Genomic DNA, 23,560 nt, shown 5'->3' on the forward strand with positions numbered 1-23,560 from the left:
GTCTGGACCTGCAAGTCGGAGAGTGCTTTTGGAAGGGGGAGTAGGCTTGCTGGTGCAGGAGACTGCTCGGCCTACACAAGAGCAAAGTACCTCACTATCTTCCCGACAGCGAATCGGGGTTCTTGGATGGAAACTCTTTTTCTCACATAAGATGCTAAGCCAAAATAGCGTCCACCGTCACTGCGCACGCAGATGAAGAGATGCCACATGGAATCCGCTGCAAGGGGTACAAGGACAGCAGCATGGCCTAGTCGAATGCACGAGCAACAACCCAAGGAACGAAGTCGTCAAAGTCAGGCAAAGCGCACATCCCCACCCCGTCTGAAAGAGTCCCATGACGTCCTCGGGCACAGCCTCCAAGGTAGCGTTCGCCTGCGGCGTCGTTTTAGGCGCTTCTGCCTGAACGAAGCCACCGGACGCTTATGTATTGGCACCGCCACATCGATGGAATCAGCCAATGTAGGGATGCTTGACAAGCGATCCACGACTGCGCGAAAGCTCCCCCGTAGCAAAGGGCCACTAACGAAGCTCTACAGGGTATACGCGCCATCGGCTCTCTATCGGCGCCTATCTTGCGTCTGCGAACCTCTTTTGTAGGGATCTGCGCAGGGAGACCTGTCCAGCTGGCAAGTATAACGCTGTGCTCGAACGTTCGCCCTGTGGGATATGCGAGGATAGGCTAAAACAGAAGGCCGCAGTCACACACATTTACACATACACACATGCATACATACATACGCACATATACATGCACTTGGATACACATGGGATTCCAAACGTAAAATCCTGGACACCTGTGACACGGCGTGTATGTGCATATGGTGGGTGACCTCCAGACAGTTCGGTACTGCACCCTCTGGCCGACGAAGGCGCATGCCGTCACAAGAGGGTAGCAAGCGCAAGAAGCAGAGGAAAGCACCAACACAGAAGGTCGTCATATACATAGTAGACACATAGATAGATAGATATGTTCGTGCAGGAATGCGGCGTCCGCGCGTTCCGAAGCGCTGACCTGAGGATCCAGTGGCCGAGGGGGTAGCAGTTTCGGGTGAGGGCAGACCAGAGGTGTTTGAATGACGAGATCGTAAGTGCAGAATGACGTCTGCAAAGCCACATCCGGAAGGCAGTGCGTGTGCGTGGCCGAAAGAAAGAAGCGTCGCACCCCCGTCTTTTTCTGTAGCGTCAGGTGATGCGCAACCGGGGGGGCCGGAGGCGGGATTCAAATCGAGCATGTTTAGCGGCCAATGAGCAGAAAAAAAGAATTGGGGTCTCAGAAAATGAATGCTCGCGCAATCAGCGGCAATTCGAGCATGAAAATAAGCAAAAGCGGCAAACGCACCTCCTCAATATGAACTATCCGATGGGTGGATAACAACGGAAAGTCCACCGGACACTCAAAGAGAACCCGGGCACTCCGCTGTATGTCTGTGCCTTCACACACGGTGCCCTGAGAAAAGGAACCCTTTATGCAAGTCAACGTGCCGGATGACTTTTCCGACTGCTCAACTACATGGCTTTCTGACATGCGGTTTCGTTGTATATATGTATGTATATATAGATGTATATGTATAGATGTATGTATAGATATATGTATCTAGAGAAAGAGAAAAAAAGCAAGATTTAGGACGAAAGAGAGAAGGACAGAAAAACATGGAGACAAGCAGAGAGAGAAAAAAAGTGACCTATGACCTGAATAGAGAATCCTCAGGCATACACCCCGCTTGCTTCCCCATCCCTTGGTGGTGACTTTACGTCTGCCTAGACTGTTTCTGCCTTCAAGAGGCCTTATTCTGTGATCTCTATTGCTCTGCGATCTCAGGCCTGCTGGCAGATCGCTTTTCTTTTCTGCGGCTGCCGTGCAGATTTTGCCAACTGCCCTGCCCTCGGCAAGAGACGAGCGCTTCACTGGCCTCGTCTGGAAGCCCACGGACGCAGCCACCATTTTATGGCTGGTGGAGAGACCGCCTTCCCCCAAGGGGTGCAGGAAAGAGAACGCGTGACACCGGGATGTATACAGGTCTGTGCCTTTGCTGCTTACGTTCGAGAGCTGAAGCGCAAGGACCTTATTGGAGGGAGGCGTTGGATTTTTGGAAAATTGGCGAGGCTTGTCGACGATCTCTACGGGCAGATATCTGTACCGCGGCACGCCGTCAGATCGCGGGGGAAGCGTGTCGGTACCCCTGAGCGTCGGATTCAGAGGGTTTGGCCGCTTAAAAATGATTTCGGCAGCATTGCCCGATGCATGCAAAGTACCCAAGAGATGCAGAGGGCCTTTCAGTTCCCCTGAGAGCCATCACGCATACATGCGCGCATACATATATATATACACACACACATACATACACACATACACATGTACATACACATATACCCATACACATATACATACACATATACACACACATACACATGTACGTATACATATACATGTACATACACATAGACACATATACACTTATTCACAGTGAAGATGCAGAACGAGGCAGCAAGATCCAAGAAACGCGCCTAGCCTCAGCCCTTTGCATGCCTATATGGACTTGCCATGAGCACGTGGGGGCCCACGGCGTCCACCCTCCTTTTTTCCTCCTGATCCTGCCACACTTCCCTCGCACCTTCAGGTGCGCGCGAAATGCGGTGTACATACACATAGCACTACCAGCGCGCAAAGGCGGCAAACGGATGCCCACCAGCGTTTGCATGGATACAGAAAAGGAGAATGGCCGTTTGCAGCTGCGCTCTAGCAGGAAATTACCGTTTGGCTCCTTATGATACTCTATGAGGCTATCGGGGTGGCAGTACTCGTAAGACCACCAGCCGTCGGTGCTGAACGTTGAGCACCAGCCTTCCAGACTCCGCAGCAAGGATTCGTTTAGCGCCTGAGGTGTTAAGCACGGACAGCCGCAGCTCAGCCAACACACCCCTACATCTTACGCGTCAACAAGCCTATCGATATACAGAAAAACTTGCACGGCAGCATTTGACTGGGCAGTCCTCCTCCGAGTCAGCCCCCAAGTCTCCGTGCACCCCTTCCTGCTCGCGTAAGGCCTCGTGTTTTCTGTCGCAAGTCTGCATCCCTCTCCCGCCACCAGCCTTCGACCCCTCCAGAGCTTAATGCAGCCACGGCTGATGCCTCGCTGCCCACCCTCATCAGTTCCCGAACAACGCAGCCAGCCTCTCCTTTTGCTTACGGGCTGCGAAGCGTTTTCCCTGTAGTCGCAAAACATGGGGGCTTCCAGCCACACACGGTATTTGCCTTCGTCAGGCCCCCAGATGCCCTTTACTCGGGGATGGCTGTCGCCACAAACGAGCAAGACTTCCGTTTGACGGCCTTCTGTTCCCCCAACATACCACTGAGTAGACGGCAGGCAGGCCGACGATGCAGACACACGGGCAGACACACAGCAGTACACCGCGCGTCTTCCACCAGAAGCATGCATGCACGTGCATATGCACGCTGCAAGAAGAGCTGATAGGGAAGCGGGGCGAAAGCATTCCCAAAAGCTGCATGCGGCAGCACACTGGCTTGCGACACCCTCGGCAGAGCGATACGTTGGCCACTCCAGCAGCAATCCCTGCTTGCAGTAAGCACGCGTAGCAGGACGCCGCGCGCGAGACGAGAAGGTGGACCTGCTAAGGAGGCGCGTGCATAAGCGAATCTGCCTTTTCCAAGGTGCATGCATGCATTTTAAAAAACTGGGAAACAGCCTTTTTGAAGGTGCATGCATGGATTTCAAAAAGCCGCGAAATAGCCTCTTTCAAGGTGCATGCATGCATTCGAAAAAGACGCGAAACGCGTCCGCCCTGTTTTGCATAGAAAGTTTGCTGGGGGCTACACACGCACTCACGCACTTGCGTCATCGTGCCGTCTGCCCACATCTGATCGAGAGAGGCGTTGTAAGTGCCCAGTTCAAAAAGATTACGGCCGATTGTTTTGCCTGCGAGGGCGTTGCCCTTATAAAGCGTCACTTTCCGCCTGCAAAGAATTCAAGTCAAGCGAACATGAACGATTTGGCCACAGAGACACCCCAAAGCAACCATGCGCGCATGCGCGCCTCTCCCGAAACAGCACACAAAACGGGGCACATTGCGAAAAAAAGCGATGAGGTGCAAGCTGGCAGGTTTAAGACACGCTTAGAAAGAGATTCGAGACTAAGGAATTTGTGCAGCAAACACACACAGGCACCTCTTGGGAAACCACTAGGACGCGAAACAAGGAGCGACAGATGCATGACGAAGGTAGTCAGTCAGCCGAATAGCAAGAGACAGCATCACTCTTTTCATAAAAGATTAAGCAAAATGAGGAGATGCAACTCGCACGCCGACTTGGAGCCCACGCATCGCATCGGTGGACGGAGTCCATTTGACGCTCATCCAGAAACGAGGGTGCAGTTGCGTTTTGAATGGCCGCATTCATGCAAAACGCGGGCAGCCAGCCAACCAGATAACGCACCCAATGCAAAGCTCGTATCGCCAGTCGTCCACGCCGATATCAGAAAAACGGAAGCATCGATCCAATAGCCACCTCAGCCTGGCAGCTCGCAAGTAGCTCTGCAGCTCTGGGCTGCCGACGTGGAGCTGAGTGGAAAGCCGCGACGGCATTTTGCATTGGGCCTGCCCATCCTCCCCCACCTTGGGTGCAGAAAGCAGATCGCTTATGAGCGTCTCTTCGGGATCTGCCTCAGGAGAGTGGGAGAGGAACTGTTGCAGCCCGTCCAGCATAGCGAGGCCAGAGGAACGCCGAGGAGGCAGCAGACAGGCGATCTCTTGATCCGCTAAAGTCACGTTGACCACTCTGTCCGCCGCGCACGGCGGGATCTCAATGTCGGAGAACCGACGCGAGAAATCAATCTGAACGACACTATTGGGATTGTCTGCCGTTGGGGGAGCCTGCGCATTTGCGGCTGCAGTTTCGTGGTGAAGAAGCAGGCGGAGAGCCACAAACGCTGCGAAGACACGGCAAGGCCCTCTGCTGCGCACATCACGCGCGCAAGGGCCAGAGGAAGCCACAGGCTTCCTGAGGGCAGTCCTGCTGTCTTGAAGTCGCATGGCTGCTGCTGTCGCTGCTGCTGATGGACCGCAGGAACGGCTAGAGAGGACGGATTGCTGGCTGCGATCACGCATAAAGGGACGCTGGTTTTCGTTGCTTCATGCGCTCAGTGAGTCAGGGAGGCGCGCAGGGGGGCGATGGAGGAGCAGTCGGGGAGTTCGGCCGGAAGCCGCAGCCTCTGCTGAAGTGGTCATGAATGATGCACAACTTGAACCCGAGGGAAGGCGCACTAGGCCTCGCAGCATGGCAACGCCTAATGCAAAGCCTAGTGCAGCAGCTTCCAGCGAGGGTGCTGTCGACCCCGCACAAGAGGCTCCGCCTAAGACGACGCTCTCCCGAAGACACAGTGCAGACCAAGAGTACGGGTGTCAATGCTGACACTTCGGCTTTGTTAGCTGCGCCACGAACGTGCGCATAAATACAGGAAGAGTCATCAACAGAAGAAATCACAACAAAAAGCCACACACGCTTTAAAACAAGATCTTACCCATTCCGTGCATGCGGCGCTCTTCTGGCTGGGAAATGCTCGGTGCATGCATACGAGGTGCTCATGAAGGAGAAGCATGAAGAAAGGATGAAAGAATACCCAAGGATCAGCAATTAGGGTTGAGATTCTATGTGGACTAGTATTTTTGTTGCCTGCATCGACTACAGCCTATCGTAATACTGCCGTCCACTTGCCAACTTTGGGGTGTTTACTCGCCACAGCATGATGGTAGCTCTTACGAAGTAGTTCTGAAACGCAGTAGCAGGAATATGCATGTAAACGCAGGAAGCAGCCCATTAAATGTTGCAATATGCTTTGATTCATAGGTGAATTCGAGCTGAAGAATCAAGGTAGCTTGTACGTGAAGACGCTTGTTTTCAGCGGCGCCTTGAGGAGGGCGGCGTCCAGCGGAGACACACCCGACCGCCGCTGTTGGTCTGCTGTTTCTTCAAACACAGAATACTCATAGTGGTTCAATGTTTACTGGTCAATAATATCCTTTTAAACTGCTTAGTAGCAAGCTGAAAAGGAGGTTCATTTCTTGCTGGTCAGTCTGCCCGGTCTGGTGTTTTGCATGTCAACGGCGGATCTTCTTGAATCCAATTTCCCAGGGGGTTGGTGTTCTGTTTTCAGCCCCCCGTCCCGAGCCCTCCGTTAGTACAACAAAACGAATGCGTCTTTTATTCCAAGGACGTTAATGGCTTTTTGTTGCTGTCGTGTCTTAGCTCGTGTCACAGACACTGCACAGACCGCCCCCGAGGCAGACGACAACATTCGGGATGACCACCCTTTCTCTCCGGTGATCCTTCTTTGAGTTCCTACCTTTGCTTTGCAATTTTGAAAGGTCCAGTAGCGGGATCGCGTGCCTTGTTTAGGCCGCAAGATGTCGTTTTCTTCGAGCGAGGTCTCCTCGAGGTACAGAGATCCCATGGCTTCGGCGGGCAGTTACACCGGCAGCAGCAGCAGCAGCTACAGCGTCAGCATTGAGAGCGACAGCGCGGAATCCTCACCAGAAATATCAGAGCAGTCTCAGCAGCAGGCGACGCCGAAACCAAAGGCCTTCATTCCTCCCAAGATTGTAAGTGCAAAGAAGGCGGGGGGCAAAGGCAAGCGGCCACTGCCGAAGCGCACTCCTTTTCCAGGAACAGCCGTTGCTTCAGTGGAGGCAGCGAAAGATGAATCGTCAGGTAGGAAGGCGGATCTCGCACTTCTTCAGTCTAGTCTGCAGAAGTCGCGTGCTAGCATCGGGCAGCGCTGGCAAGAAGCCTGGAAGAGCGCAGACTCCTCCATGCTTTCTGGGGAGTCAGATCTCGATGAACTAGGATCTCTCAGCTCTTCTGCACTCCACAGCAGTCTTTCTTCGTCTAGAGACAGCAAGCATCCGCTGGGTGAAAGCGAAGGGGGGGAGGTGCCCAGGTCCTTGACGACGAGTGGGGATCGAAGAGACATCATGCAGCTCTTAGAAAAAGAAGTATCTGAAAGCGTGGCTTCCATGCCAGAGAGCACAAAAGGAAGCCTGAATTTAACGGCCTCAGACTTCATCGCGGATCTCAAGGCGGATTTCGCGCAAGACGACAGCTCCTACCTCCAAGCTGCAGTGCCTATAGGAAGCTCTATACCGCGTCCCTTCCAACAGATGAAGCTGAACCTTTTTCAGGGAGGCGAGCGAGCAGGTGGTTCTCCTTCGCCCTTGTCTACGGAAAGTTCAGCTGCAAGCTTCGTGGGCGCTCGTCTTCCGTCGAGAGAGACTTCCGCACCGGGGGAGTTCGATGAGGACCTTGGGCTGTCAGAAGAAGAGGACAGGGAAGCATTGCTTGCGAGAGAGAGGAAAAGCAGAGACATGAGAACGGCTTCAGGGAGGAAGGCTTTCCAAGCGGCTGGTGAAGCAGGCTACAGCGAAGCGGAGGAGGAGCACGAAGCAGAATCTGAACCCGAAGAAGAAGAAGAAGAAGAAGAGGGAGGCCAGCGGCGTCCTAGGATGTTAGACCACGTACAAGAAGGCGAAGAGGAAGGTTTTGCGCCTAGAGTTCAAGAACCTCGAAGGAAGACAGTCGTGGTGAAGCGGCCTCTCAAGCCTTCCGATATGGCTGTGGAAGCGAGGCTTGAGGAAGACGCATGTTTGGAAGACTTCGATCGACGGGAGGTTAGCCGCGGCAGTGTTGGGGCAGCTAGAAGGATGTTTGTGCTTCTTTGAGACAGCATGCTCTCAGATAGGCTGCTAGTCTGCAAGTAGGGAAAGGAGGGAAGCGGGGCGACTCGCTGCCGTTCGCTGCAGTGTCTGTGCAGATGACGGATCGCATTATATACGAATACACGACCGACCCCCTGACGCCGCAGTTGGAGAAACTGCGAGACGAAAGAGTGCGGTTAGCCGAATGGGCAAAGCGGGTTGGCGCACAGAGACTCGCTGCGGGAGCTGAAGGACAGGAACGTACAACGGTGAGGAAGCAGCAGCAGCAGCAAAGGCGGCAGAGTTGTTCTGCCCTTCGATCTGCTCACGTTTCGGGATTCTTGCCTGCTGAATCTCCCGCTGCAGGGCGTATTTGCATCTGTTCTGTTGCGTGGAAAAATTTACACGGCAGCTTGCGAGAATAGGAGGGTGGGGAAGGCTGATGATGGCATTGGAGAACAGCAGGGGGGGAAGAAGGCGGGGGAAGAAGACGTGGGACCCTCATTTTTCTCGTGTTTTGGTGCAGAGGGTAGGATTCACACAATTGTGATGGTATTACACTTGGAGCTGCGGCTCACAGGGAACTGTTTCCCCCCCGAGTTTAGACAGTTCTGTGAAGGGGAGGGAGGAGTGTTTTTGGTGCGTTTTTTTTGTTTCAGGCCATAAGGCCCCCCCTAGTGCGGCATCCTCCTCCACAAACCGATTTGGCGGGAACCTTTCCAGCTACAGATGCAGAGTATCCGCTGAATGTGGATTTCTCGCCTCGTGGAGAGGGTATCGAGCAGCGGATGCTGCAGCGCGCGCTGTTGCCGAGCACGAAGGTGTGGCAGCTAGAGCAGCGCAACAAGCGGCTCCAGCGGCAGACCGCAAAGCAGAGAGAGCACCTCATACTGCTGCAGGCTGCATTGAGGAAGAAGGCGGCTGCAGAGCACCCTGCGACAAGCGCGTCTGAGAAGCGCACTGACAGCTTTGGTGCAAAGGAAGGCGATCACCTCCCGCTGCAGTCCCGCACGCTGGAGCTGCAAATGTACGAACAGCAGTGCGTCTACCTCGGCGCTCAGTTGGATGAAGAACACGATTTTGCTCGCGCATACAAGGAGCAGCTGGACAAGACTCTCTTCAAGAATATAGCCTTGAAGAAGCGGCATGCCAACGCTGTCGCCGCCATCAAGCACCACAAAGCCTTGCAGTAAGAGGCTCGATTTTTGCGTTTTAGTGCGCAGCAGCGTAGAGACACTCTCGGGGCCAGCAGCGAGAAGAGGTCGTGCAGTTGCACTGCCCTGCAGTGGCAAGGCGTCTTTGTAGTGACAGGCGCACACGTGCGAGGGAAGTAAAGGAAAGAAATAAAGGGAGGGAAGAAAGAGGAGAAGAAAAAAGGGAAGAAATAGGGCACAAAGAGGAGAAGAAAAAAGGGAAGAAAGAGGGAAATAAAGGGAAGAAAGAGGGGAAGAAAGAGGGCAATAAAGGGGAGAAAGAGGGAAATGTGCGATGTTTGTTTTTTTTGCATGTGGAAAGGAGGCTTGGGGGGGGGGGAAGGTGGGCTATGTCGAGAGCAGGCAAAAGGGTGGGAAGGGGAAGGGGAAGTGCGGAAAAAAGAGCATGCTGCTTTCACCGTGGATTGCATTTGCCACTGTCTGCTGCTGACCTTTGTCTTTCAGGGAGCAGCATGCGGCGGCTCAAGCTCACAACGAAGAGGCCATAGCCGACTTGCAAGACAGAATGGAGAACGAAGCCCATAAGCGCCTTCTGGAAGTAAGCTGCAGGCAGCAGCGCGAAGAGCAGGCATCTGCCTTGCAGCAGCGGTATGCGCAGCTGCTGCATTATCTCGAGGAAGCGGAGGAGAAACGCAGTGCCTTCGAGGAAGGCATGCGCGTAGCCCAAAGCGAGGCTCAAAAATCCCAAGCGCTTCTGCAAACAAAGGAAGTCGAAATTTCTCACGCCAAGCGCTACATGGAAACGCAAGATGCTCAGATGCTCGTACGAAAACGCACTCCAGACGTTAGGAAAAGTAGTCGTATTTATATGGGTGTGTGTATGTAGATGTGGATGTAGATGTGGGTGTGGATGTGTATATTGATGTGTTTTTAGATGTGCATGTGCATGTAGATGTGGATGTGCATGTTTCTAGATGTGTATGTACATGTGGATGTGCATGTTTCTAGATGTGTATGTGCATGTAGATGTGCATGTAGATGTGTATGTGGATGTGTATGTGGATGTGGATGTGTATGTGCATGTGTATGTTTATGTGGATGTGTTTGATTGGTAATATATTTCGTTAATTGAAAAGGCTAAGAATGCAGAATTTCAGGGGGGAAGGGGAGACGCATAATGGGGTAACTCAGAGTCCTTAGTGGCCTTTAGAATAGACAAAGCGGGGAGCAAGCGCTTGGATGTGCTGCCTCGTGGGTGGTTGTTGTGCTTCTCCTCTCGCGCGCGTAGAGGTGTTATCGAGGGGCCTGTACTTTTTAGAAAGCAGCATTGTATCTATTTTTCACCCCAAATTGAGCTTATGAAGGACTTTCGGGTGTCTCGACAGCCCAAAGTCCTTCATCGTGCCTTGCAACGCCGTCGAAGGCGAGTCCGCCCTCAAACTCGTGCCCTCTGTCTCTCTTTCTATCGTTGTCATTTTCTTTCTTTCTCTCTTGCCATTCATGGGGTGTGCTGGCGTCTGCTGAATTTTGCGTTCCTTTGAAGGAAAAGGAAGTTTTGCTGCGCAAGGAGCGAGACAGAGCAACTTTGGCAGAGCGCAAGGCAGAGCATCTTTCCGAAGTCGTCGCAGCGAAGGAACTCGAGATTGCGAATTTGACGGAGAAGGTGGCAGACGCTGAAACGCTGCTGCAGCAAGAAAGGGAAATGCATGATCAGACGCGAGAGGCCGTTGCAGCAGCTGAAGAGGAGCTGCGGCGGATGAACACGGAGGCAGACGCAATGCGTAAGCAGATCGACACTCAGAAGGCCTCGACTGCCGCAGCGCAGCAGCAGATCGCCGCTCTGGAGAATCTGACGGCAGAGTTTGAAGTGCTTGCTGGCGAAGCCCACGCTGAAGAAGTCGCACTCGAAAAATACAAAGCAGCCATGGAAGAAAGGCGCAAGAGGGCTCTCGCGTTGCTGGAAGCTGCAGAAAATTCGGCATTAAATGTGCTTTCGCAGCTTGAAAAAAATGGTCCTGGTGCGCAGGGAGCAATGAGCGAGATCGCGCAACAGGTAAGCTTCTTGATGGAGCTTCTACTCTTCCCTTTTCCTTTTCACCTATTTCTTTTTCCTGTTCTCTTCTTCTTCCCTTCCTTATTCTTCCCTTTCCTCTTCTCCTCCCTATTCTTCTGTTTCCCTGCTCCTCTTTTTTTCTTCATTCTCCTCTGGCAAGCCCTTCTGCTGCGCTGTAGCGTCGCGGTGCTGATGGTGCGATGCGCGCGTGCAATCCAGACGTGTGGCTCTTGCCTATATAGTTTTTCGCTGCTGCTCTTATTGCATGCGCCTGCGCATGCGCTGTTGCCTCGCGAGTGTTTGCATGCAAGCATGCCTCTCAATTGGTGGTGCCTGCACAGAGGGCTGACTGCGCACGTAGAAAAAGCGGTTGCTGACGTTCGGCAGAGGCGTGGGGTGGGTGTGGGGTCGTTTTTCACGCTGCACAGGTGGAGGCGTTGAAGCAGGCAAGGGAAGCCGAAGTAGCGTTGCACGAGGAGGAGCACAAAAGAGCAGTGGCAGCGCAGCAGCGGCTGGAGCAGGAGAGGCAGCAGTTGCAGCAAGAGCTAGCGTCTGTCAGGCAGCAGTTGCAGCAAGACCTGGCGTCTGTCAAGCAGCATTTGCAGCAAGAAGCAGCGCATCGCAAAGCCGTGGCGAAGCGTCTTGCCTTGACTGCATGCACCTACGGCAGACAGGGGACGTCAGAAATTTGTCGAGAGCTTCGAGCCATGCGGATCGGAACGCCTCTGGAAATAATTGGCAAAGCCCCTAGACGTCCAGAGCTTCGATATTTCAAGGTGCTATGTTGTTCTGCAGAAACGTCTGCCCTTTTCCCGCCAACCGTTAGCGCAGTCGCTATCCGAAGACAGGCCCTCCTTTTTTTCTTCTTGATGATTTCTTCTCTGCTGCTCAGCAGGGCGGTGTGTGTGTTGCTTCTTAGATGTTTAAAAGCGGGGTTGTCATGTGGACAGACGATTTGTCGGGCAAGAAGAGTTTCAAGAAGAGTGATCATTTCGTGGCAGGGGTACATATACAGTACACATGCACATACCCCCTAACATGCGTATTGAGCACATGCACATACACACACACCCATGCACATTGTTCACATAGTACATATGCATATATCCATATATAGTACACGTGCATGTACATACATATACACATAGTGCACATTTACATTCATGTACATGCATATGCATGTATACACACATACCTTCACATGCACATCGTACATATCCATAGAATACACACGAATTTGCATACACTGTTGCCTATGAACTAGGGCACTCAAAGCACGGCCATGCGTCACAGCTTCCCCTTCCCTTCCCGCCCTTGCTTAGATCGCCCTCACTGCAACTGAACTTCCTAAAAGCTTCATTGTTTTCCTGTATCGCTGCTTCTGGTGGAGCAGTACGCTTCGCCCAACGACACATGCCTGCCTTTGGCAAGAATGCATGGGGTTTTTGTGGACGTGATGGGGGACTGCGCTCTTGACATGCGTTTTTAAGCATGCGTTTGGTGGCGTTTGTTTTATTTATCAGGCAATTATTGGCATTGACTTTGGAAAATGCAGTTCCGCATATCTCTACGGCCTCGAGCAGCAGAAAGGTGTCAATGGGAGTGCCACCACCACTCAAGCACCAGTAGCCCCCTGGCGCTGCTTCACAGTTCGAACTCAAACGGATACGTATGAGTTTCGTGCTAAAAGCGATGAAGCAGCTCAGGAGTATGTACACTACACACTTAAAGGGAAAGCAACTTGATGCTGCTGCTGTCCTGACATCCCAGATCCTCCCCTTTCTCTCCTCCCTATGCCTTCTCCCTCCCCTGTCTGCCCTCCCTCTTTTCTCCCCCATCTGCTCAGCTGCCTTTGCGCAAAAGTATCGCTGTTACTGCTCTTGCTACTGCTGCTCCTGCTGTTACTGCTGCTGTTTCTACTGCTGTTACTGCTCTTGCTACTGCTGTTACTTCGGCTGTTGCTGTTACTGCTGCTCCTGCTGCTGTTTTCGCACCTTCTGCGCATTAGAGAAGAAAATGTTGCGCTTGTTTTCTGTGACGTAGTTGGGTAGTAGGCCTTGGACGGCTTAGTGCCACGCACTGCGCCCCCACGGTGACAAACAGGCACGAGCTCATTGTACACCGCGTGAGGATGAAGCTGACTGCGTATGCAAACCAGCGAGGTTTGTTTGACTCCCCGAGAGCTCTCCCTACATTATCCAGCTTTTAGAATGGAATGTCTGCTTGTTCTCGAGCACAAAAAGAGTCTTCCTAGATAGGGAGCTGCCGTTCAAGGGGCTGACGACTGTGCAAAACACAGAGACTTTCCGCTGCCTTTTTGGGTTGCCCCATCTGCTGCTGCTGTTGCTGCTGCATGGGACGGGCTTCGCTCGCTAGGCTCAATGTGCATGCGCTTTTTTCCATGATGAATCTGTTTTTGCATGCGCTTTTTTCCTTCCTGAATCCGTGATTTTGCATGCGCACTTTTCCTTGATCAATCTGTGTTTTTGCATGCGTTTTTTTTCCTTGATGAATATGTGATTTTGCATGCGCTTTTTTCCTTCCTGAATCTGTGATTTTGCATGCACCTTTCCTTCCTGAATCTGTGATTTTGCATGCGCCTTCCCTTCCTGAATCCGTGATTTTGCATGTACATTTCCTTCCTGAATCTGTGCTTTTTTGCATGCACCTTTCCTTCCTGAATCCGTGATTTTGCATGTACCTTTCCTTCCTGAATCTGTGTTTTGCATGCGCTTTTTTCCTTGATGAATCCGTGATTTTGCATGCGCCTTTCCTTCCTAAATCCGTGATTTTGCATGCACCTTTCCTTCCTGAATCCGTGATTTTGCATGTACCTTTCCTTCCTGAATCTGTGTTTTGCATGCGCTTTTTTCCTTGATGAATCTGTGATTTTGCATGCGCCTTCCCTTCCTGAATCCGTGATTTTGCATGCGCCTTCCCTTCCTAAATCCGTGATTTTGCATGTACATTTCCTTCCTGAATCTGTATTTTTGCATGCGCTTTTTTCCTTGATGAATCCGTGTTTTTGCATGCACCTTCCCTTCCTGAATCCGTGATTTTGCATTCGCTTTTTCCCTTGATGAATATGTGATTTTGCATGCACCTTTCCTTCCTGAATCCGTGATTTTGCATGCGCTTTTTCCCTTGATGAATATGTGATTTTGCATGCACCTTCCCTTCCTGAATCCGTGATTTTGCATTCGCTTTTTTCCTTGATGAATATGTGATTTTGCATGCACCTTTCCTTCCTGAATCCGTGATTTTGCATGCGCTTTTTCCCTTGATGAATATGTGATTTTGCATGCGCCTTCCCTTCCTGAATCTGTGATTTTGCATGCACCTTTCCTTCCTGAATCCGTGATTTTGCATGTACCTTTCCTTCCTGAATCTGTGTTTTGCATGCGCTTTTTTCCTTGATGAATCTGTGATTTTGCATGCGCCCTCCCTTCCTGAATCCGTGATTTTGCATGCGCCAACCCTTCCTAAATCCGTGATTTTGCATGCACCTTTCCTTCCTGAATCCGTGATTTTGCAAGCACCTTTCCTTCCTGAATCCGTGATTTTGCATGCACCTTTCCCTCCTGAATCCGTGATTTTGCATGCACCTTTCCTTCCTGAATCCGTGGTTTTGCACGTACCTTCCTGAATCCGTGTTTTAGCACGTACCTTTCCTTCCTGAATCCGTGATTTTGCACGTACCTTTCCTTCCAGAATCCGTGTTTTTGCATGCGTTCTTTTTCGAACGGCGCTGTGCTGCAGGCGTGCGGCTGGCAGTTGTCTGGAAGGAGGCCATCGACAAAACGTTCGGAAAAAACCCTCCAACTCGTGGGCAAGCAAAACCTGAACGACTTCCTGCTTCCGGATCGCCCCCTCAAGCGAAACAGAGCAATTCCCATCGCCAAGAGCAGTCGTCACCGTCGCAGCAGCAGCAGCAGGGAGAGAGCAGAAGCAGACGCACGTCTGGAGGGGCTGAGCGAGGCAGAGGAGGCTCTCGCCATCGCGGGGCTTCCGAAAGCCCCCAAGCGGCGAAAGACCACCACCAACCCCGCGAATCACCTGAGAGCGCTGCTAAGGGTTCATCACCCAAGTCTCCAGAGCCTTCGGAACCGAAGAAACACCGGAGGCACACGCAGCAGACACCCGAAGAGCGGCGAAAGAGCAGCCACTCAGCTTCTAAACAAGAGCGCAAGGCTGCCGAGGCGCAGGCCTCCCCAAATTCCTCCCCGACGCCAGGCCGGGAAGAGGGGGGGCAGCAGCCGCAGCGCTCTTCAAGGGGAAAAGCAACGCGAAATAGAAAGGAGGAACCTAAGGGTGACGCTGCAGCAGCAGGCGAAGCTAAGCCCTCCTCAGGAAAGGTGGGGAAGAGCATCTTGTCGCGGGCAGGAAGCCTCTTCAAAAGGGCAAACACTAAGCATAAGAAGGCTAAGTAGGAGGCCGCAGGGAGCAAGGGAGGGTGGGAGAAAAGGGGGATGCATGCATGGCGCAGCTGCACGCAGGGGCGTACTGGGGGACGTTGCCGGCTGCTGTGGGGGCTGTGTGTGGCCAGCCAAGGCCCCCGTATTTCTCACGTGATGAAACAAAGCAGCATATTGCACCCCAGAGGCTGTTGCTTGTTTTGGTAGCGCTTTTTCGTGCGCTTGATAGCGGTAGAAAGAGATTTAAGGCGCCAGGTGCCTATACAGAGAGAGAGATAGAGAGAGAGGGTAACAGAGAGCACGTGCACGCAGCCAGTGCCTGGAGAATTCGAGAAGCACAGCGTGTGAGAGGGAAGACAGAGTGCGCCTTGGTGATGAAAGGGGCTGAGAGAGAGGCCGTTGTGGTCGCTTAAGGGCCTGTGCTCGCCTCTGCCTGTTAAGGTTGGAGGGTGTTCGCGCGCTGTGCGCCTTCGAGCGAGAAACACGCAGGTGATACACAAAACTACAAGGGTCTGGAGGGTTCTGTATGTACACAGACGGAGCTTACACAGGTTGGTCGTGAGACAAGAGCACCGAAAGAAAGACACTGATGTAGGCCCTTGGAGAGTTGTCTATCCTTTTGCTGCCTGGGACTGAGCAAAGGCGTGGCAGGGACACGCACTGGGAAGAAGAGCGCGAGCTTTGACAGCACAAGACAGGAGGTAGGAAGGCGTCAGAGATCATCAGGCCCCAAAAGCGGAGCGGCCTTCAAGGTGCCGGAAGCGAGCGTTTCAGCCGGCAGGCACAGCGCTGGTGGGCAGACCTCATGTTGCCAATCTGCTGAACTTTGGGGCTGTTGGCAAGGGTCGATAGATATACCAAATATGGCAACGCTTGAGACGAGAAAAGCTGCCGCCGTAAATTTTCAAACGCCCTGAAACAGCCACATACACACTCGCCTCAGACCCTGCTTCCGCACGAGACACGCTGCAGTGCTCCCCCTATCGGTTCCCACGTGCCGGAGTGAAAGAATCGTTTCTTTTGCTTTCTGCATGCCGACACATACCGCGCAATCATAATCGTGAACAACGCAAACAAGAGGCGCGAAAGCATTAAAAAAACGAGAATTTCGAAATCCATGCCGGCGAGACTCATGATGCAAACCGTCACTATAGCCGACCCGAAGCAGATAACTAAAACCGTCGCCTCAGGAACTCGCCGCAGGTGAACCGTCAAAGGAATCATCAACATAGGATATAGCAGCTGTCCTGCAGTTGTAGCGCACAAACAGCAGCAGGGAACACGTCCACTAGACACGCATACGATTGCACGTGCAGCATCTGGGGCAAGCAATGTGATTTACGAATTGGATTCCTGTTCCCTGAGAGACCTCTCACGCAACAGAATCAAATAATCCACACGTAGAGAAGGCAACGCAGCTTTCAAGGTGCTTGATCAGCTTCAAGCGTGTTTTAGTACCTCCTAAAATAGAATGAACCTCCAGAGACGAAGGAATGCCTCTTGAATCACGGGACCGTAGGCGGCCGAACGAGCGGCACCGGACTATCAAATCGGAAAATACAAAAACAGTGCTGCAGACCGCAACAGAGACTCCACGCACAGACCCTGAGGTGTCCGCACTTAAATCACCCAGAACAAAAGTCTTGCGTCAAGGGGGGGGCCGCGCACTGCAAGAAATTCGCATGCTGCAACAACTGCATTTGCAGCGCTGACCGCATAAGACCACCTTGGTGAGCCTTTTAACCACATTACATGCTGCGAAGGTCGGCAGATGCGGCTGGGAGGGTGCATAAAACACCCTATATTACGACAGAAACAGTAGAAACTGCATCTTTGAAACTTACTACGTAACAGCTTGTCCAAGTGCGAGTATATTGAATTTCCACGCATTTCTGCCCCCTCGACTGGGCATGTACCTCATGGGCAGCACAAGCGCAATGAGGATCACGAATTGCAGAAGGGGAGCGCACACAGCACGCACAGTGCGCCAAAGTGGAAGCAAGGAGGGAAATATCCCTTCGTATGTAGTCGTTCCGAGGTGGCCAAGGACCTTGTTCTCCCCCTGAAGGCAGGGGCGAAGAAAGAGGCCATGAAAACTCATGCATGCCAATAATGGCGTCATAGGGAGCACCAGGAACACACCTTACGTCAGAGCACTCCAAGCGCTAGATTACAGCCGCAGCAGGTAGTGGCATGTGAGGAAGGCCGGGGTGCAAGAGGCAGACCTCCGCTTCCAAGCAACCCAGTAGAGAGACCCCTATGAGAAGCACCCCGTCAGCTTTCAGTCGGCATCTTTTGTACGAAGGAGGTTGAGGGATAGCGACAAGAGGCCGAAAACAGCATCGTCTAGCCTCTTGTGTGAAGCATGTATATACATCGCATGGTCAATGGGTTCGCGCGACTCACGTAATACACGGCACACTCCATGACGTATGCCCTAGCCATGCCGAAGAGGCATTGTAGCAAGCATATTGAAATATTCAAACCGTTGCTCGCCTTGTATAGGTCAACAACGAGCACCGAGCGCCAGAGCATATACCATCGCTCCAACACCGCATCTTCAAAGACGCCCAGGACTGCCCTCGGCAGCAGGACCTGTCGCCAAGCACAAAAACAAATCCACAAGGGCCATTAGGTCAGCCTTGGTTTGCTTCTGGAAGGGCATGAAAGCATCGGAAGTCAGAAAATGATGAGCGCGAACCGATGAAGGCAGAGGCGTGCCTAGCCATTTATTCGAACAGGCGCTGGCACGCTTGTCCTCTATGCTATTCGAGGCCTTCAACTGTGCACTGCAGAAAGAGTCTCTTTACCTCCTCCTGGCCGTAGAGCTCTGCGCCCTCATCTCCACGCACAGCGCAAGGCAGGCAGTTCAGCAGTCGGCTGCGTTCCTGCAAACTGAACCTGCAGGAAAGCGCCGCAAGGAGACGCGCGAGGATGATGCACAGAGAGTGCTGATGCTGCGCCTACGCGTCCACCCTACGGTGTCTGTCCGCATAGGGCCCCTAAGGCAATGCACACAGAGAGCTCCCCAACAGGCATAGCCCTTTCCCGGTCCCCCCAAACGCTTGACCTCGTGATCTCCTGTTTTGCTCTATTTTTGGCGCTCATGTACTGCCTCATGCGCGTTGGCAAGGGACGAGAAAGAGAGCTGTGTAGTGCCAGCGTGAATACAGCCAGCAGGCCTGGAAAACGTCCCCCCAAAGCCCAATCGGACGCTCCCTCTACCGATCTGGCCGCCTTTCAGTGGCCTTTCGTGAAAGTGGGTAGAATGGAATTTCCTTTCTTTTGAGGGATTGCGCTTAAAGATACCAGGAAACGACAGGGCACAGAAAAAAAGGGGGGAGGCACCGAACTACGGCTGGCGTCGGTAGGGTGGGGGTAAGCGTACTTCGGGGGCCTCCTCGTTTCTCCGGCTCGATGTCTGCCCTTAGCGAAGAGTTTTAAGAAGCATGAGCGCCGTTCAGACTTTCGGTTAAAGACCTGAGACATCTCAGCAATCCTTTTCAGGCCCAGTGGCTGCTTGAAGTGCACGAGCAACACTACCGCCGCAGGCTTATTATACCTCTGGCCCTCTGGCGGAGGTTTGAAGCAAGAGCTCTTTGGCAGACGCTTTGCTGCTGCGCACTTACTCTTGAGGATGCGGCAGAATACAAGGCAGGCAACAGCTCGGCCTCCGTAGCGCAGGCACTGTAGGGTGAGGCCTCCCCGCTCTGAGGCGGTACGCTCGTAGAATGCGGGTGCGTTGCCACAAGTGGTGGCGTTTTCTTTTTTGCAGGGTGCTCTGCAGAGCTGCCTGCGGCGACAGAGCCGTCACTGTCGGGAGTGTGGCGGTATCTCTCAGCGTCTAATTCTGTCGACGAAGTGACGCCCTCCTTGCCACGCTGGAGGCTTTTTCCCGGCTGCGCGCTAAAAATGTGTTCTTCGCCTTTGAGCGAGTGACAGTGGTGATCGCAGAGGCTGTAGTTCATAGAAGCTGAGGCCTGAAAGAAGCGCGTTCTGCAGGAACCCCTGTCCTGGAGCGACTCGCAGTGTACAGACGAGGTGTGCGTTGGCGTAAGGCTGTTGCGGGCACGGAGTCTAGCATTGTCGCCTCCACTGTTGCTTTCATTGTGTAGCGAGAATGGTGCGGCTGAATCTGCTCTTCCCAGAGTCCTTGCAGGGCGAGCAGCTTCCCCTCGGGCTGAGAAAGCGGCTTCTTTAAAGCCACCGCTTTTTCGCAGGAAGCACAAACAACTCTGAATCGGCGGCGCCAAGTCCGCATCTAGGAACCACGAGCAGTCAACGCACCCATAGTGGCAACGTGGAACCACAAAAAGCTGAGACTCCTTTTCCTTCCGGAAGATTCCTGCGTCATCTGTAGACTCACGCAGCATTAGAAGCCGCCAACAGCACATATATGCATACACGCATATATTCATGTATATTTGTACGTGTCTTTGCACAAGGATTGCGACACACACTCACACTCAAACACACACACACACTCTCAAACACACCCAACCAACCACACACGCATATACTAGGGTGAGTGATCCTTGGTTGCCATGTTAGCTGCATGCATGCACGCATGAATGCATGCATGCAGCTAACATGGCAACCAAGTTGCGTGTGTGTCTGTGTGGCCTTTATAGAGCCTCCCGATAGGGAGGCAGTGCGGGGCATGACACGCCTCTGCCGAGGAACTCCGGAGGGGGCAACTCACCGGTGTCAGGCAGGCAACGCATCAAGTCGGATCGGAGAAGTTTGAGACGCCTCTGGACGGCCTGGTTGTACAGCGGAGTCAGATTATCGAGTGTCGTCCAGTAGCGCCGCCTCTCGCTCGCTTGTGGAGTCTTTTCCTGGAGGGAAGGGAGTAGATGATCCCACGTAACTGGCAATCCTCGAGGCGAAAGCCCCACCCCCTGTGTCTTGGAGCGCCTCAGGTTCCTGTCTCTGAGGGAAGCGGCTTCTGAGTGACGTGCTGGCTCGAACGATTTGAAGCGCTTCAAGATAGCGGGCTTGGGGGGGGGGCACGCAGGTGTGTATGCGGGGACGCATGCACCGTTGTGAGCCCTCCGCCAGGCTCTATGTTGTCGCAATCTCAGCCTGCCTTCCACCTCGGCTGCCTGCTGCAAGCCCGTTGCAGGCCACCCAGAGCGCTTGACTTCTCGCATTTGTCGGCGGAAGATGAGGACAATCCGGTAGGCCAACCAGCCCATTATTATCGTCACCAGCAACCCCATCGTTTTGAAAAGAGCCAGCATTAAAGGCAGAACGCCCCACGCCACGTCAGAAACAGTGAGCAGCACTAGACATAAGCCTGCAGGAGAGAAGAGCCACCAGCAACACACACAGCTCCTAATGTGCGGCACACCAGCGCGTCAACACTATGTACCAGCAAGCACGCAACTGACTCTGGCTGGACAAGCGCCGCGTGCGAAACGCTTTCGTTTTTTAGCCCGAGACGTAGGCCCTCTAGCGCATTGCATCCACGTGGCTTTTGTTGCTCGTTCGTGCGGCCTTTGTTGCTAAAAGGAGCGCGCGGCAACTGTGCTGGATTCTGCTTACCCCACAATGCATGCGTGCTCCAGGAGCGCTTTCGGATAAAAAAATTGTAGCCGATGAAGCACATGTGATGCAGCATATGCTCCGGCACACTGAAAGGCAGGCATGCACGGGGCAAAAGAATGGCAGTCAGCGAAAGAAAGAGCAACAGCCAGTCGCTCTTCGAGCTGCTCAGCAGGCGTCCGACAGACCACATCACCACGCAAGCTCCAAATACCAAACTCCAGTTAAGGACGAGGGCTGCAGAAACGCCAACGCAGGATGCAGCGTGCAGAGGGAAGGCAGCTGCACACATGAACGCGAGAGAAGAACACTAGTAGGCTACATACAGGCAGGCACATCCAGCCTGCCCCCCAACGCAACCCTCTCCCCCACACCCACTCCCGTCCCAACTACCCTCCAGGGAAATCAGGCAACGCCGACATAGGACGGCCTATAACAGGCGACTCAGAAGAGGCACTCTACACACTGCTGCAAAAAAGATGCAACATTAAAGCCAAACAGCGGATGGGCGGTATGCGTCGAGTCAAGTCGCATGAAATGGGGGGGAATTCAACAAGAGGTTTTTTCACATATGCACACGAAAATGGACAAAGCAGGAGCTTGCACAAGAACTGCGCAGTCCAGACAGTCCAATACGAAAAACGGCGCTTTTTGCACAGCTTGGGGTACTCTGCGCTACGCCTTTCAGAAGTAAGACAACAGAAAATGGAAAGTGAGGATACATGCACAAAAGAAAGGGCTCTGGTACTTGAGTCCAAGGGGCGGCCAAACGCCTGCAGTACAAGATCTCACCAAAATAAACCCACGACTGCTCCGCTTCCGGTCGGTATTGTTGCAAGGAAAAGAAGAGGGTCGACATGAGGACCATGAGCAGTGCTAAGGATATTAGCCACACGTGAAGGTCTTCGGGATGCATGAAATGCCCCCTGCCTTCTGCCCCTCGGTTCCTCCTCATGGTGCCACGTGTTTGGTCCACCCTCGCTGTCCTCTAGATCCTTAGTGCAGAATCATCCCGATTGACGTTGTTCGAGGATATCCTGGCGGGTAGGTACTACTGCCGGCATGTCTCTAGAAAAGGGTAAATACCGCGAACTAAGCAAGGATGAACCCGATTCGGACGCCGTGCAATTAGGCACCTGGAGTTTCAACTGTCCAGCAGTCGTGACCCCATCTAACAGACCTGCCCGCTTTCTCCCACCTCCCCCTTCAGAGGGCTGTTGGAATTCGTGGGATTCTCGTTTGCCGGGCCTAAAATCGGTGTGTCAATAGCGCAAGTGAGCGGAAATGCCTACCCGCCTTCGGCGAGTACTCCCCGCCAAACAGCACAGAAGGCTAATGAAGAGACCGCAGGAGTAGAATTATGATGTTGCATGCGGCAATGGCCTCAGCAAAAGCCGATATATGGCCCCCGCAGGAACGGAGTTATTGTCGGATCGGCAAGCTGTACGGACACCCAAAAACGGCGCCGTCGGCCCATTGCAACCTCATGGCTGATCACTTCATTATGTTCGTGATATGATGTTTAGCTTTCAATGGCCTCGCAGCTATCTTCGTCGCCTTGTGTCACTTCCATCGTTTGCTGCGTTCTGCTGGCAGCCGCTCGAGACTAGACGTCTGACGAAACTCAACGATGGAAGGCTCAGAGTTCTCGGATCGAGCTTTGGGTAGGTACACCTACAATCTAAAAGGGAATGCAGAGGGAACCCAAACCGTTTGAACAAGAAGAAGCGGAAGGACATTAAGACGCCGCTGGGGTTGCGTGGCCCAGTGATTGCGCCTGCTGTAAGGGGAAGACAAGAGCAGCTCTTTGTCGTTTTCTTCCGCTTGGCTGTTTCCAGAGCAAATTGCAAAGCCTTAAAAGATTGATTTTAACACAAAAACACCGGTCGATGTGCTCCAAACGATATCCAATCATTGGATTTGTGGGTCCTGTGCCTATGTGTAGGCCCACAGCACGGGGAGCGGTTACAGGTGACGCACACAAGCATCCCGATACATTGAAACGGGAGCAGGGCACTCTCTCCCCAGAAGAAGCAAGTCTTTTCCCTCCAAAGAGTCTTATCTTTGGGCATGGAACGTGCCGGGGGAGTGGCAGGCGGGAGGTGAACCCTAGTGTTTAGCTCCGAGTGCCAACCTGCGTGGGTGTTGGCTGACCACGCCTTAGCGCCTCATTTTCAATCATATTTTGAGCAAAAACTGTTGAATGATCATTATTTTGATTTTTGTGAAGGCGATCTGGCCTTTGCTGCTCCTTTTAAGCAAGCGGAAACTGCATACCGCTTCCGCTTGTGCCGCGTAAGGGGCCTTTGGAAGGCCAGCAGTACCACTCAGGTGGACATACAGGAACGAATATTGGGCAGCACCCAGTAGTCCATAGCATAGATTTGAGGATGGAGTTGCGCCAGTTCTCCATGCTGTGCCTCATTATCACCAGCGACTTGGTACACTTGCCATAGCCTGTGCGCACCCACAGGTCCGCAAGCAGGCAAAGGTACTGTAGAGAATAGCGGCTACATTTCAGACTGCTGCAATGCGCCATTAGCGAAGCCCTGGGCCTTATATGTGAGATCCCTCGAGTGTGCTGCTTGCTAGTTGCTTCCCCCAGCGTGTCCAATGCATTATCTGCAAAGGCTGCAGGTTGGGTATGTGATGATCTGTCGGTGCTGCACGAATGCAGCCCAAAAAAC

The 23,560-nt window shown here is 53.0% G+C and overlaps 2 protein-coding genes across 2 annotated transcripts; one reads left to right on the forward strand and one right to left on the reverse strand.

Annotated features, from left to right (window-relative positions):
• Window positions 1–1,095: 1,095 nt before the first annotated feature.
• On the forward strand, window positions 1,096–15,739 carry LOC34620477 (plectin). The gene is made up of 17 exons (XM_026337022.1): window positions 1,096–1,228; window positions 1,322–1,419; window positions 1,832–2,186; window positions 2,943–3,012; window positions 6,498–6,513; window positions 6,568–7,445; window positions 7,560–7,677; window positions 7,821–7,973; window positions 8,364–8,893; window positions 9,363–9,681; window positions 10,402–10,911; window positions 11,340–11,687; window positions 11,831–11,914; window positions 12,435–12,619; window positions 12,955–13,073; window positions 14,671–15,266; window positions 15,458–15,739. The coding sequence occupies exons 1-17, from the start codon at window positions 1,096–1,098 to the stop codon at window positions 15,737–15,739; spliced, it is 4,794 nt and encodes a 1,597-aa protein (XP_026192807.1).
• LOC34622619 lies at window positions 15,736–21,828 on the reverse strand. The gene is made up of 11 exons (XM_026337023.1): window positions 21,666–21,828; window positions 20,874–21,110; window positions 20,029–20,625; window positions 18,956–19,680; window positions 17,733–17,921; window positions 17,171–17,388; window positions 16,870–16,897; window positions 16,372–16,568; window positions 16,102–16,239; window positions 15,874–15,958; window positions 15,736–15,759 (listed from the first exon to the last, which is right to left on the reverse strand). The coding sequence occupies exons 1-11, from the start codon at window positions 21,826–21,828 to the stop codon at window positions 15,736–15,738; spliced, it is 2,601 nt and encodes an 866-aa protein (XP_026192808.1).
• Window positions 21,829–23,560: the final 1,732 nt, after the last annotated feature.

The sequence above is a fragment of the Cyclospora cayetanensis genome, unplaced genomic scaffold, assembly GCF_002999335.1.
Source record: "Cyclospora cayetanensis isolate NF1_C8 unplaced genomic scaffold, CcayRef3 CcayRef3_contig_16, whole genome shotgun sequence".
NCBI lineage: Eukaryota > Apicomplexa > Conoidasida > Eucoccidiorida > Eimeriidae > Cyclospora > Cyclospora cayetanensis.